Source organism: Littorina saxatilis, linkage group LG17 (genome assembly GCF_037325665.1).
Source record: "Littorina saxatilis isolate snail1 linkage group LG17, US_GU_Lsax_2.0, whole genome shotgun sequence".
Classification (NCBI taxonomy): domain Eukaryota; kingdom Metazoa; phylum Mollusca; class Gastropoda; order Littorinimorpha; family Littorinidae; genus Littorina; species Littorina saxatilis.
In genome coordinates, this window is record NC_090261.1 from 71,631,186 (window position 1) to 71,647,420 (window position 16,235).

Genomic DNA, 16,235 nt, shown 5'->3' on the forward strand with positions numbered 1-16,235 from the left:
ATAATACGTGTAGGGTTCAGAGCATTCTTACCGTTCATATTTAGTATCAGACTCCCCGATGAGTGAAGATACAACACGAGAAATATGCCACATTTGTTTTGAAAATGTGCGAACCGTCGAGTCCTTCGAGTCAATTCAAGGGGAGTCACTCCGCACAGTCAATCCGTCGAAGCTCGACTGGAGGTTTCGAATCGCAAATCCTTTCTCCGAGTTCAAATGAGGTCTCTCTGAAAGATCATCACTGTTCAGATTAACGCTACACTGGAATTTACCAACAGAAATTAAAATGCGTGTGACGAAAGCACGACACACTTGAGACACCCCACACAAAAGTAGATCTTTACTGTACACGACCTGACCACACAGTTATGCCTATTCAAATGCGCGTTGCAAAATGTGCGTTTGGAATCTTCTTTTTTCTATGGCGGTACTGACAATATCGTTATTGAAACAATCCCAGTGCACTAAGGGTTAAATCCCTTAGTGCACTGGGATGTCTCAATAACTTAAATAATAACAACAACAACAACAACAACAACAACAACAAAATATACACAACTACAACAGTGATTATCAACCAGGAAGGGCAAAGTAAAGCAAGGAAAGACCAACCCCAAAAATGGAAAGACAGCCACTATTGAATCACGATCGTCAAGTCCCAAGATGGAAAGACAGCCACTATTGAATCACGATCGTCAAGCCCCAAGATGGAAAGACAGCCACTATTGAATCACGATCGTCAAGCCCCAAGATGGAAAGACAGCCACTATTGAATCACGATCGTCAAGCCCCAAGATCTCGCAGCGCTCCACCAGACTTTGAAGAGCACTACAAACATCACTCAAGAATCTACCAGCCACAGTACTACGACACCCATGACCGACAACCGCAAGGGTACCAATCCTGCAAGGCGCGCCACGTCCAAGAATCAGACGATGAAGAAGGAGAGGAAGGGAACCTGCTCCAAAACGTGCTCTTCCACGATGACTCTTTCAAAAACCAAGGATCGTATTCCAGGCAGATATCACTGCCAGGTTGTCCAAGACACCGAGCAGATCCAGATCAAGGACGATCTTCATCAGGGTCTGATTCACAAGATCTTTCTCCCGGGAGCAGTAGTGCGAGGGGATCTCAAGATCCTAAGACTGACGTCCTGAAGGACCAAAAACGTCGAATGGCTCTTATAACTTTAGTGGCGTTCTTCGTGTCGTGTGCCGGCCGGGTGCACGCCCCGGTGATGAAGCTGTACACGTATCAAGTCTACACTGACGTCATATACGGCAACGCCAGTCTGGGACAGTCCGTCAGCAAAGAACCGTGTGTCAACGCTTCAGGCAGCAAGTCTGATCTGGATCTGATGAGAGCTGAGGTAGGTACTAAAATGTCAACATGTTCTAGCTATTTTTATTTGTTTGATTGTCCATGGGCTTTGTATCGTCATTTATTAAACGTTCCATAAATAAACCCCTCTTTTGTTTTGATACTTGTGGGGTTAGCTAGGTGTTTTTTTCTCCAAATTGTGTGACGATACGCTTAACAGGAATAGATTCATTGCTTCATAATACCGTTCTTTGCAAATGTTTCCTGGAATGGCTGTCTTAACTCCCTATTTCCTGCCCAAGCTTAACCTTACTTTTAACACCCTCGTCATTTCGTCTTTTCGAGATCTTTTGACTTCTCACGAGAATGATACACATCGTAAGCCTTGTGAAGAAATTTAAAATGTAAGGAATCCCTCACATTTTCGCGGTTACCTTCGTTTTTGTGTGTGTTGTTGTTGTTGTTGTTGTTGTTGTTGTTGTTGTGGTTGTTGTTGTTGTTGTTGCGAGTAGTACAGTAAAGGTAAATCATTATTATCGGGGGCGAATGAAAAGAGCGTTTGCAGCACTGCCTTTGCTGAGGCCTGCTCTGTCAAGTCAGTCATATAATTCATGGACAGTATTTTTGACTCGCCTGGTCAGTAAGGAGATTGTTAATATAAGTAATATACACTGAAGGGGGTCATTCTGCCAGGCTTTTGTTTGTCTCACAACTTCTCCATCTCATACCTGAGTATCGCACTCAGTAGTGTACTGTGGAACGCCTTTTTTAAGACCTCAAAACATCTGAGAAAACTAGTTGTCATAAAGAAGAGAGTCTTAAAATGGGGGGTAAATTTACAGAGGTTATGTACAGAAAATCTGAGAAAACAGGGTAATAAAAGGGACGTAGTCTTAAATTGGGGGGTCTTAAACAGCTGGTTCCACTGTGGTACAGGTGCAAGATAAAACGGCAGATCTGCTGAAACTTCTGGAACTGGTGTCAGGAGCAATCGGCATCGTGTTCAACCTGGTCCTCGGGTCCTACTCTGACGTCATTGGCCGACGGTTCCTGCTGCTGGTACCCATCATCGGTCACTTCCTGTGAAACGCCACGGCACCCATCATCATCTACTGGGACTTCGGCCTACCCGCCCTCTACGTGGGCTACGTCATTGATGGATTGTGCGGTGGAGCCATCGGTGAGTAGGGTGGAGGGGGGTGGGTGGGTGGGTGGGTGGGTGGGTGGGTGGTGCGGGGGGGGGGGGGGGTCACACAAGCATTGTCTTCGCATCTTGTACTTCTTCTTCTTCTTCTTTATCGTTCATGGGCTGAATTTCAAGTACACTCGTGGTTTTTGCACGAGTGAGTTTTTACGTGTATAGCCCAACCGTTTTTACCCCGCCATCTAGGCAGCCATACGCCGCTTTCGGGAGAAGCATGCTGGGCATTTTTGTGATTCTATAACCCATCGCTCTCTGACATGGATTACATGATCTTTTCCGTGCGCACTTGGTCTTGTGCTTGCGTGTACACCCGAAGGGGGATAAGGCACTAGCAGGTCCGCACATAAGTTGACCTGGGAAATTGAGAAAAAAAAATCTCCACCCTTCAACCCTCCAGGCGCGGCCGGGATTCGAACCAACGACTTTCCGATTGGGAGGCCGATGTCTTATCCACAAGGCCAATGTCTTATCCACAAGGCCGATGTCTTATCCACAAGGCCAATGTCTTATCCACAAGGCCAATGTCTTATCCACAAGGCCAATGTCTTATCCACAAGGCCGATGTCTTATCCACAAGGCCAATGTCTTATCCACAAGGCCAATGTCTTATCCACAAGGCCAATGTCTTATCCACAAGGCCAATGTCTTATCCACAAGGCCGATGTCTTATCCACAAGGCCGATGTCTTATCCACAAGGCCAATGTCTTATCCACAAGGCCGATGTCTTATCCACAAGGCCGATGTCTTATCCACAAGGCCAATGTCTTATCCACAAGGCCGATGTCTTATCCACAAGGCCAATGTCTTATCCACAAGGCCGATGTCTTATCCACAAGGCCGATGTCTTATCCACAAGGCCAATGTCTTATCCACAAGGCCGATGTCTTATCCACAAGGCCAATGTCTTATCCACAAGGCCAATGTCTTATCCACAAGGCCAATGTCTTATCCACAAGGCCGATGTCTTATCCACAAGGCCAATGTCTTATCCACAAGGCCGATGTCTTATCCACAAGGCCAATGCGCCCGGCACTTCTTGCACGTTTATGGGAGTAGTAGCAGCAGAATATACCTTCTTTTTCCTACAAGGTATTGCAGTGGGCTACTGAACATTCCTCCAGTTCTTCACAAAGTATTGCGCTGCCACTGGGTTTCTGAACTTTCCTTCATTTCTTAACGAGGCGCACTGGGATACTGAATAAACCTTTTTTTCTCACAAGGTATTGCACTTGGTTTCTGAACATACCTCAATAACTTCACAAGGCATTGTACTGGGTTTACTGAACACATCTTGATTTCTTCACAAAGTATTGCACCTCTACTGAGTTTGTGAACATACCTTCATTTTCTAACAAGGTATTGCACTGGGTTATTCAACATACTTTTATTTCTTCACAAGGTAGTACACTAGCACTGGGTTTCTTAACATACCTTCATTTTCCGACAAGGTATTGCACTGGGTTACTACGCCTACACGGCAGACATCACAAAGGGAGACAAGCAACGTACGATGGGAATGGCCATCATTGGAGCGACGACAACCTTGAGCACGGCAGCAATGAGCATTGCTGTCAGCATCTTTATCGACGATACAAGTAGAACTTATGTTCTCTTGCAACAGATACATCTGCATGTATCTGTTTTTTCTTAGCTTTGCATTTGATACTTTATAATGTTTTTGTTTTTTCATTGAAATCACAGAGATTACTCTGGCAAAAAGGCTTGTTCTTCTGTCTTTCTTGTTCATTTAGCACTTTCCTTTTTCTTTTTTTTTTTTGTTGTTGGTGTATTTCTTTCTTCTTTCTTTCGTCATTCAATCATGTGATCTTCTCAGCTATGCAACGTCAAATACAAAGAATACCACTGTCTTTAAAGTGAATAAGGTCAGGATTATCGGTTTAAATGACATTTTTCTCTCTCAATATACAACGCCACGTGCACAGTTCAAGATACAACTAAAGCGAAATAAAGTCAGGATTTTCGGTTTACACGGCGCGTTTAGATCGTGCGATTTTCTCAAATATACCCTGCCTTATAATCCATACAAAGACGAATATTGTCATTTAAATGAAATAAGCCAGCATTTTGCAATGACACTGCGTTTTTCACTCGTGGGATTTTCTCAAATACACAACGCCAAATACGAAGACAAGCCTTTTCATTAAAGTACATGTTAAAGTCAGGATTGCTCTGTTTCTTTCCAGGTTTCCTCTACCCATCGCTCATGGCTGCCGCTCTTCTGCTCGTTAGTGTCTTCGTCGTCGTCGTCCTTTTACCGGAAACTGTGACACGTGACCGGAAGAGCGGCGCTTCTTCACCTTTGCAGAGCGCAAAGCGCATGCTGGGACTTTTCGTTCTGAAGGATCATCCGTACCAGAGGACATTTCTAGTACTGGGGTTGTTGTCGTTCTTCCTTGTGACCTTTCCTTTGTATGGAGTTATTGAGGTGAGCAGTGCATTAAACTTTGAATTTTGTTAATACAAATTACTGCATTTTTCGTACCCAAACCAAACAATTTAGAACCCTGTCTATGCCGTGAAAGGCTGAGTTAACTGAGTTATCTGGCACACGTTTTGGATACAAGGGACGCAATATTTGGGTGTTTTCTGAGTTGATTGGATACCAGTTATTTCAAATATTCTGACTGTTAACAAATGATTATAGACATTTCGAGAAGTTCACCCTCATAATAAGCCAGCTATGCCAAACACGTAGCCTACAAAGAAAAACTAAACAACGGAATGAGTGATTTGTAGCTACTTGTTAGAGACTTTTATTAATCCTGTACGTAAACTTGCCAAACAAGAGCCAAGAAAAGACGTTTCAGTACGCCAACTGGCTAATTTTCATGGTCATCTTCTCGACATGCCTATACTCAGTCTCCTGGCAACTGAGAGATTGAAGAAGAAGCGAAAAGAAGACTTTCATTTTACAATCATCATTTGAGAGGATGTTTAGTTTGTCTGTGGCATTTATGTTGAATAGCTGTCAGGTCTGTACGGGGTGGACTTCCATTCTGCAATCATCGTATGAGAGGATGTTTGGTTAGTCTGTGGCATTTTTTGTTCGTATAGTTATCTGGACTTTAGTTTACGTCATGGAGAAACCGTTCTGCATGGATGCCCTCACCAGCGGCATCAGAAGCGCGATCAGCGGCGTGGTGCAGGAACTGGCCGGTCTGGGCCTCATCAAGGTACTGCAGAACGTCGTCGTCACGCCGGGACTCGTCATCATAGGCTGCCTCTCCGTCATCACGGGTGACGTCATAACTGGTCTGGCCACCAGCACGCTGATGCTTTATCTCAGTCAGTGTTCTCACTTTTACTTTTATTTGTACGGCGAAGTAAGGTCATGTTTACTACTGTCGTTTGAGTTTTGCTTCAAGAAAGTTTGGGTATCAAGGTACCTTTTGCATTGTCTGTGAGTTCAAGATTGGGACAACATAGCATTATCTTCATTAAAGGTATAGCGCCGAACTTCTTCTTCTTCTTAATCTGCGTTCGTGGGCTGAAACTCCCACGTACACTCGTGTTTTTGCACGAGTGGAATTTTACTTGTATGACCGTTTTTACCCCGCCATTTAGGCAGCCATACGCCGCTTTCGGAGGAAGCATGCTGGGTATTTTCGTGTTTCTATAACCCACCGAACTCTGACATGAATTACATGATCTTTTTCGTGCGCACTTGGTCTTGTGCTTGCGTGTACACACGAAGAGGGATAAGCCACTAGCAGGTCTGCATATTTGTTGACCTGGAAGATCGGAAAAATCTCCACACTTAACCCACCAGGCGGCCCCGGCCGGGATTCGAACCCTCGACCTTCCGATTAAAAGGCCGACGTCTTACCACCCCGCCATAGCGCCGAACTAAGACAAGGCGTTTTATCCACGGATTACAACCCAAGCTTTCTTGAAGCAAAACTCAAATAACCCGAAGTCATATTACAAATGGACATTAAAAGCGGGCGAATTTGACACAGTTTAAGTTACATTTATGGACCGAGAGACATGAAAATATATAGATACTCAAATTTAGACCCTAACCAAGACCGCAATAACGTTGATAATACTCGTACATTGAGGTTTACAAGACTGAAAGAAAGTAAGGTCCCTTCTCGTGCCATTAGTTTCATTGCTATGAAATGCAGACAAAATGCAGACAAAAAAGAAACCAGTTCGAGCTAAGGTACCACACTTTGTTATCAAAACTGCTTTCAAGCCGTTCGTGCGTAGTGTTGCACAGCATTGCGTCTTATTTCTGATTTCTCGCGTACGATTTTTGATGCTTTTTGCCGTGGTTGGTTCTGCCATCTTGTGCAACTGATTCTTAGACATGTGACTTTGGTTGCACAGGCGATGTAGCTGGGATAGCCACCCCCCTCATCTCCCCTTCCCTTCGTTCCATGATGTCCCGGATGGTGTCCGCTGACAGACAAGGTCTGAGGACATCCGAAACAGATACACTGCTCTGTCTGTCTGTCTGTCTGTCTGTCTGTCTGTTTGTCTCTCTCTGTCTCTGTCTCTCTCTCTCTCTTTGATCGTGTGTGTGTGTGTGTGTGTGTGTGTGTGTCTCTCTCTCTCACACACACACAAACACACACACACACACACACACACACACACACACACACAGACAACCCCCCTCACACACACAAACAAACACACACGCACACACACACACTCACGCACGCACACGCACACACACACAAACACACACAGACAACCCCCCTCACACACACACACACACACAAACACACACGCACACACACTCACGCACACACACACACACACACACACACACACACATATATACACACACACACACGCATACACACACACACACACACACACACACACACGCACGCACGCACGCACGCACGCACGCTAGCTCACACGCTCGCACGTACACACGCACACACACACGTCTATCCCCCCCACACACACACACACACACACAGATTTCACCATATCTATATATCATTGTCTTTAACAGGAACCCTGCTGGCCTGGATTGCCATGATAGAGAGTGTCTGCAAATGCTCCGCGCAGATGGCCTTCACCCCTATCTACGAGGCGACCTTGCCCTTCATGGAAGGATTCGTCTTTCTCATTGTCGCGAGTACGAGGGTTTTCATCGTCATTATACAGCTGTAAGAATCTTACACATTTTTTTCTCTGTTTGTTTGTGTCTACGTCTTTTGCATTAGTTTCCAGTTTAAGAAATACATTTTATGATTTCGTTCGATTTTCATTGCATTATCCTAGTGTTTCTGGGCGCTTCAATGTCAGAGGTTAATGGTTTGATTGACTAATTGCGACCGGCACGGTTGACCTAGTGGTAAGGCGTCCGCCCCGTGATCGGGAGGTCGTGGGTTCGAACCCCGGCCGGGTCATACCTAAGACTTTAAAATTGGCAATCTAGTGGCTGCTCCGCCTGGCGTCTGGCATTATGGGGTTAGTGCTAGGACTGGTTGGTCCGGTGTCAGAATAATGTGACTGGGTGAGACATGAAGCCTGTGCTGCGACTTCTGTCTTGTGTGTGGCGCACGTTATATGTCAAAGCAGCACCGCCCTGATATGGCCCTTCGTGGTCGGCTGGGCGGTAAGCAAACAAACAAACAAACAAACAAACAAACAAAAGACTAATTGCGAAAGATCAGTTGCATGCGTAGATGACACGACAGACAGGGAGGAAGACTAAGTGGAGGAGGGGTTGGGACAGTTAGGGTGGAAGTGGGGGGGGGGGCGGGGGGTAATTAGACGGAACTAGTTGGCTTGTTGGTCAGTTTTCTGGTAGGTTAGTCGAAGGTTAGTCGTAGTTTATTTGTTCGGTAACATGGTAAGTTTACGGGTTGGCTGGTCGGTTGGCAACGATACAACGTGGGTTAATGGCTAGTCGCTTGCAGTTACTTAAGTTCTAAATGACTATTTGAGCAGGTTAATCGGCTAATTAGCTGTCAACATCTTTCTTTCGATGGTTTGAACATGTATCAGAAGATAAGATACGCTGGTTGATTGCTTCAGTATTTATCTGCCTTGTTGCAGATTGTACATCTACTTGCTGAACAAGAGCCAGAGGAAGAAGTTTCAATCAGTCAGCGTGCAGACCGACATTGTTGTGGAAGTTGATGATGACACCAGCTAGCACTGACCAAATCTGAGCTCAAAGATAGCAGTACAAACAATCGACTGTGCAATTTAAGTCCGTAGTGAGAGATTCTTAACTTTTCTCAGCATAAGATTGACATTTTGTTTCTTTGGTGCTGTCTGATGAGACCTTGAGTCGAAATGCCTGTGATATATGTGTTTAGGGGAAGGGCTCCTAATATGGACCGGCTCCTAATATATGACAGCTAAGACCGTATGTGTTACATTTTAGCAGTTTTGACCCCGAATACCACACACACACACACACACACACACACAGACACACACACACAGACACACACAGACAGACACACACACACACACACACACACACACACACACACACACACACACGCACACACGCACGCACACACGCACGCACACACGCACATACACCACGACCCTCGTTTTGATTCCCCCTCGATGTTAAAATATTTAGTCAAAACTTGACTAAATATAAAAACATGATCTACGTACTTGTAAAAATAACCCTGACATACTTAAATCAAAACAGCCTTGGCGTACTTAAATCAAAACAGCCTTGGCCTACTTAAAATACCTTGACCTACAAACAAACAAACAAACAAACACACAAAGAAAAGAAAAAGAAAAAAATAATAACCTTGTAATTGCAGAAATCTATGAAAAAAGTGATGATAGTGGTCCGAGGGAAGCAACTCCTGTCAAAAAACCTGTAAAAAAAAGAAGTAGATTAGCTCCCTTACATACAATAGTTGAAATGCGGTAAAAGAGCGAGCAAAATGAAGCTAACGGTCTAAGAGGAGCAACTCCTGTTAGCAGCAAAAGTGTTAAGAAACGTAATTAGCTCCCCTGAAAAACAGTTTTTGGAAAGAGGCTAAAAATGTTTGAAAACGGGTAAAAGAAGCAAGAAAAAGAGTGTAAAATGTAATGAATGGAAGCATAAATGAGTAATGTAAGTGCTTACCATGATAAGAAGGGCAAAAAAAGCGAAAACAAGAACAAAACGCCGGAAATATCGACCAGAACATGGGCGGGAAGATGCAGACAGAAAATGGCGGCATTAGGGTCCAAGGGAAGCAACTCCGACTGACTTTGGCAAGGGAGGCAACCACAAGTAAGCAACCCACAATAGTGTAACATGACGTGTAAAACATTATTTGCGGATTGGCGATTGGGCGGGTCATGTTTTGTGTATCTTTTGCAGATATTAACGACCCTCGCAGGGGTTTTCCGGGATTTTTCTGCCCTGCAATGCGCAACAACCCCCCAAAAATGTTGTAGCCCTAAAAATATTTGTACCATTTGAGAATATGAAATACGTAAATGCCCGATTCCGGAATAATAAAGTCCCATTCCGGAATTGTTGCTTGCCCCATTTGAGAATATTACTATTTAAGAATACGTGACCCATTCCGGAATAATAAAGTCCCATTCCGGAATTTTTGCTCCATTTGAGAATAACAAAGCCCATTCCGGAATTTTTGCTCCATTTGAGAATAACAAAGCCCATTCCGGAATTTTTGCTCCATTTAAGAATAACAAAGCCCATTCCGGAATTTTTGCTCCATTTGAGAATAACAAAGCCCATTTCGGAATTTTCGCTCCATTTGAGAATAACAAAGCCCATTCCGGAATTTTTGCTCCATTTGAGAATAACAAAGCCCATTCCGGAATTTTTGCTCCATTTGAGAATACCAAAGCCCATTTCGGAATTTTTGCTCCATTTGAGAATAGTTGCCCCATTTGAGAACAAAAAGGTCATAGTCATATACTACGTGAAATGGATGGATGGCTGGTTGGCTGGCTGGCTGGCTGGCTGGCTAGGCTGGCTGGCTGAAAGAAATGATCTGGTTGGCTGGCTGGCTGGCTGGATGGTTGGTTGGCTGGCTGGTTGGCTAAAAGAAATGGGCTGGCTGGCTGGCTGGCTGGCTGGCTGGCTGAAAGAACAAATGGGCTGGCTGGCTGAAAGAAATGGGCAGGCTGGATGGCTGGCTGGATGGTTGGCTGGCTGGTTGGCTAAAAGAAATGGGCTGGCTGGTTGGCTGGTTGGCTGGTTGGCTGGCTGTCTGAAAGAAATGGTCTGGTTGGCTGACTGAAAGAAATGGGCTGGTTGGTTGGCTGGCTGGCTGGCTGGCTGGCTGAAAGAACGACATGGGCTAGCTGGCTGGCTGGCTGGCTGGCTAAAAGAAATGGGCTGGTTGGTTGGCTGGCTGGCTGGTTGGCTGGCTGGCTGAAAGAACGACATGGGCTAGCTGGCTGGCTGGCTGGCTGGCTGGCTCGCTGAAAGAAATGGGCTGGTTGGCTGGCTGGTTGGCTGGCTGAAAGAACTGGTCTGGCTGGCTGGTTGGCTGGCTGAACGAAATGGGCTGGCTGGCTGGCTGGCTGGCTGGCTGGCTGGCTGGCTGGCTGGCTGGCTGGCTGGCTGAAAGAAATGGTCCAAGGGAAGCAACTCCTGTCAAAAAATCTGTCCCAAAAAAAACCGTAATTAGCTCCCATAAATAAAATAATTTAAAAGTAAAAGTAAAAAGAGCCAAAACTGTCAAAGGGGAGCAACTCCTGTCAGCAAAAACAGTGCTAAGAACACGTAATTATCTCCCCTAAAGAAAATAAAAACATTTACAAAAATGGGACAAAACAATCAATAAAATGCAGCCAACGGTCAAAGGGAAGCAACTCCTGTCAGCAAAAACAGTGCTAGGAACACGTAATTATCTCCCCTAAAGGAAATAAAAACATTTACAAAAATGAGACAAAACAGTCAATAAAATGCAGCCAACGGTCAAAGGGGAGCAACTCCTGTCAGCAAAAACAGTGCTAAGAACACGTAATTATCTCCCCTAAAGGAAATAAAAACATTTACAAAAATGGGACAAAACAGTCAATAAAATGCAGCCAACGGTCAAAGGGGAGCAACTCCTGTCAGCAAAAACAGTGCTAAGAACACGTAATTATCTCCCCTAAAGAAAATAAAAACATTTACAAAAATGAGACAAAACAGTCAATAAAATGCAGCCAACGGTCAAAGGGGAGCAACTCCTGTCAGCAAAAACTGTGCAAAGAACACGTCATTATCTCCCCTTAATAATTTTTTTTTCTTTTTTTTTTAATCCTAGGCCTGCGGCCAGGGGGAGAAGTATACCTGTAACACTTCAGAGTCAGACCAAATAAGAATTGAACCATTTGAGAACATCGCTTTTTTTTCAATCACTGTATCCAAGGCCTGCGGCCCGGGGGGTTGATATAGTACGATTTGCAAATCACACCAAATCAGAATAAAACCATTTAAGAATAAAACTTCGTGCAATTACTAAACATTTTAAAGAGTCAATTAGTAGCTACCAAACAACGTAATACAAGTAAATAAGCAATGAATTGGGTCATTAAGTAGGTCAGTTAAGTAGGTTAGTTAGTTAGTTACTAAGTCAGTAAATAAGTAAGTAAGTAAGTAAGTAAGTAAGTAAGTAAGTAAGTAAGTAAGTAAGTAAGTAAGTAAGTAAGTAGGTAAGTCATTACTAAGTAAGTAAGTAAGTATGTAAGTAAGTAATCAGTAAGTAAGCAATCAGTAAGTAATAAGTAAGTAATCAGTAAGTCAGTAACTACGTAAGTAAGTCAGTAAGTCACTACTCAGTAAATCACTAAGTAAGACATTTCGTTGGTTGGTTGGTTGGTTGGTTGGTTGGTTGGTTGGTTGGTTGGTTGGTTGGTTGGTTGGTTGGTTGGTTGGTTGGTTGGTTGGTTGGTTGGTTGGTTCGCCGACTGGTTGGCTGGCTAGCTGGCTGGCTAATTGGTTGGATGGGTAATTGGCTGGTTAGCTGGCTAATTGGTTGGCTGGCTATTTGGTTGGCTGCCTTATTGGCTGGCTGCCTTATTGGGTGGCTTGCTGGGTGACTGGGTGGCACCAAAGTCTGTAAGTAGGTCAGCCTTAAGTAGGTCATTAAATGAGTCTGTAAGTAGGTCAGTCAGTAGCTCAGTCTGTAAATAGGTCAGTTTTGATCAGATTTACTTAAGTCATTCGGTCAATTTCTTTGATTAGCTTAGTTAGTCAAGTAAATACGTCAACTAGGTTGGTGAACTCAATAGGTCAAATCAGTCAATCAGTCAGTCAGTCAGTCAGTCAGTCAGTCAGTCAGTCAGTCAAATAAGTAGGTGAAGTGTTTTGGGTCAAATTAGTCAAATCAGTCAAGTAAGTAGGTCAAGTTACTTAAATGGGTGAAATAAGTCAAAATATAGGTCAAATAAGTTAGTCAAGTAAGGCAATCTGGTAACTAGGTCAAGCACAGAGGTCAACTACTTCAAGTCAGTAAGTAAAGTGAGTAAAAGAAGTAGGTCAAGTCAGTCAAGTTTAGTGAAAAACTTGTATTCCTTTTTGTTTAAACTTTTTGTGCTTTCATTTTTTTATTTAAAATAATACAATTTCATTTTTGCTTCAACTTGGTTATTCTGTTGTCTTTTTACTAAATTTTGGCAATTTTATTATTTTTTTCATTTTTTTACCTTTTTCTTGATTTGTACAGTAGGGTCCTTACCCTAATCCCTAACCCTAATCCCTTATTCCTAACCCTAATCCTCACCCTATTCCCTTATCCTTCATCCTTATCCCTAACCCTAATCCTCACCCTATTCCCTTATCCCTAATCCTAATCCCTAACCCTAACCCTAACCCTAACCCTAATCCTTATCCCTAACCCTAATCCTTATCCCTAACCCTAACCCTAACCCTAACCCTAATCGTCACCCTAATCCTTATCCCTAACCCTAATCCTTATCCCTAACCCTAATCCTTATCCCTAACACTAATCCTGACCTATTCCATTATCCCTAACCCTATTCCATTATTCCTAACGTAATTATCATCCTATTCTCTTATCAATAATCCTTATCCCTAACCCTATTCCATTATCCCTAGCCCTAATCCCTAACCCTAATCCTTATCCCTAACACTAATTCTTATCCCTAACCCTAATCCCTAAACCTAATCCTTATCCCTAACCCTAACCGTAACCCTAATCTTTATCTCTAACCCTAATTCTTATCCCTAACCCTAACCCTATTCCATTATCCCTAGCCCTAATCCCTAACCCTAACCCTAATCCCTAACACTAATTCTTATCCCTAACCCTAACCCTAACCCTAATGCCTATTCCTCACCCTATTCCCTTATCCCTAATCCTTATCCCTAACCCTAACCCTAATCGTCACCCTAATCCTTATCCCTAACACTAATCCTTACCCTATTCCATTATCCCTAACCCTATTCCATTATTCCTAACCCTAATTATCACCCTATTCCCTTATCAATAATCCTTATCCCTAACCCTATTCCATTATCCCTATTCCCTTATCCCTAGCCCTAATCCCTAACCCTAATTCTTATCCCTAGCCCTAATCCCTAACCCTTATCTCTAACCGTAATTCTTATCCCTAACCCTAATCCTTATCCCTAACCCTAATCCTTATCCCTAACCCTATTCCCTTATCCCTTATTCCTAACACTAATCTTCAGCCTATTCTCTTATCCTGAAGCCTTACCCTATTTTCTTATCCCTTATTCTCACCCTATTCCCTTATCCCTAATCCTTATCTGCAACCCTAACCCTAACCCTAACCCTAACCTTATACCTAATCCTTATTCATATTCCCTTATCCCTCACCCTAATCCTACCCTATTCCCTTATCCCTAACACTAATCCTCAACCTATTCCCTTATCCCTAACTTTTATCCCTAATACTAATCCTCAACCTAACCCTAATCCTCACCCTAACCCTAATCCTCATGCTATTATTTTATCCCTTATCCCTAATCCTTATTTCTAACACTAACCTTAACCCTAATGCTGATCCCTGACCCTAATCCTTATCCCGAACCCTAACTCTTATCCCTAACCCTAATCCTAACCCTAATCTCTTGTGCCTAACCCTTATCCCTGACCCAAATCCTTATCCCTGACCCAAATCCTTATCCATAACCCTACTTCTTACTCCTAACCGTAATTCTCACCCTAATCCCTTATCCCTAACCCTTATCCTAAACCCTTATCCCTAACCCTAATTCTCACCCTAATCTCTTATCCCTAACCCTTATCCCTAACCCTAATCCTCACCCTATTTCCTTATTCCTCATGCTAATCCTTATGGCTAACAGAAACAGGAACCCTAATCTTTGCCCTAATCCTTATGCTTTGAACACCCTAATCTTTTATCCCTAACGTTTATTCCTAACCTTAATGAATAATCTCTTATTTTTACCCTAATCCTAAGAGTTAGTGTTATTCCTAATCCTTATTCATAACCCTAACCATAAAGCTAACCTTAACCCTAATTTTATTGCTAACCCTAATCTATTGGGTTAGGGTTAGGGTTAGGGTTAGGGTTAGGGTTAGGGTTAGGGTTAGGGTTAGGGTTAGGGTTAGGGTTTAGGGTTAGGGTTAGGGTTAGGGTTAGGGTTAGGGTTAGGGTTAGGGTTAGGGTTAGGGTTAGGGTTAGGGTTAGGGTTAGGGTTAGGGTTAGGGTTTAGGGTTAGGGTTAGGGTTAGGGTTTAGGGTTAGGGTTAGGGTTAGGGTTAGGGTTAGGGTTAGGGTTAGGGTTAGGGTTAGGGTTAGGGTTAGGGTTAGGGTTAGGGTTAGGGTTAGGGTTAGGGTTAGGGTTAGGGTTAGGGTTAGGGTTAGGGTTAGGGTTAGGGTTAGGGTTAGGGTTAGGGTTAGGGTTAGGGTTAGGGTTAGGGTTAGGGTTAGGGTTAGGGTTAGGGTTAGGGTTAGGGTTAGGGTTAGGGTTAGGGTTTAGGGTTAGGGTTAGGGTTAGGGTTAGGGTTAGGGTTAGGGTTAGGGTTAGGGTTAGGGTTAGGGTTAGGGTTAGGGTTAGGGTTAGGGTTAGGGTTAGGGTTAGGGTTTAGGGTTAGGTTAGGGTTAGGGTTAGGGTTAGGGTTAGGGTTAGGGTTAGGGTTAGGGTTAGGGTTAGGGTTAGGGTTAGGGTTAGGGTTAGGGTTAGGGTTAGGGTTAGGGTTAGGGTTAGGGTTAGGGTTAGGGTTAGGGTTAGGGTTAGGGTTAGGGTTAGGGTTAGGGTTAGGGTTAGGGTTAGGGTTAGGTTAGGGTTAGGGTTAGGGTTAGGGTTAGGGTTAGGGTTAGGGTTAGGGTTAGGGTTAGGGTTAGGGTTAGGGTTAGGGTTAGGGTTAGGGGTTAGGGTTAGGGTTAGGGTTTAGGGTTAGGGTTAGGGTTAGGGTTAGGGTTAGGGTTAGGGTTAGGGTTAGGGTTAGGGTTAGGGTTAGGGTTAGGGTTAGGGTTAGGGTTAGGGTTAGGGTTAGGGTTAGGGTTAGGGTTAGGGTTAGGGTTAGGGTTAGGGTTAGGGTTAGGGTTAGGGTTAGGGTTAGGGTTAGGGTTAGGGTTAGGGTTAGGGTTAGGGGTTAGAGTTAGGGTTAGGGTTAGGGTTAGGGTTAGGGTTAGGGTTAGGGTTAGGGTTAGGGTTAGGGTTAGGGTTAGGGTTAGGGTTAGGGTTAGGGTTAGGGTTAGGGTTAGGGTTAGGGTTAGGGTTAGGGTTAGGGTTTAGGGTTAGGGTTAGGGTTAGGGTTAGGGTTAGGGTTAGGGTTAG

At 43.9% G+C, this 16,235-nt stretch overlaps 1 protein-coding gene across 1 annotated transcript; it reads left to right on the forward strand.

The window, feature by feature from the left end:
- Positions 1-5,634: 5,634 nt before the first annotated feature.
- On the forward strand, positions 5,635-8,730 carry LOC138953061 (uncharacterized). Its single transcript, XM_070324834.1, has 3 exons — positions 5,635-5,831; positions 7,519-7,675; positions 8,571-8,730. Exons 1-3 carry the CDS (start codon positions 5,642-5,644, stop codon positions 8,668-8,670), a joined length of 447 nt encoding a protein of 148 aa, XP_070180935.1. The 5' UTR covers positions 5,635-5,641; the 3' UTR covers positions 8,671-8,730.
- Positions 8,731-16,235: the final 7,505 nt, after the last annotated feature.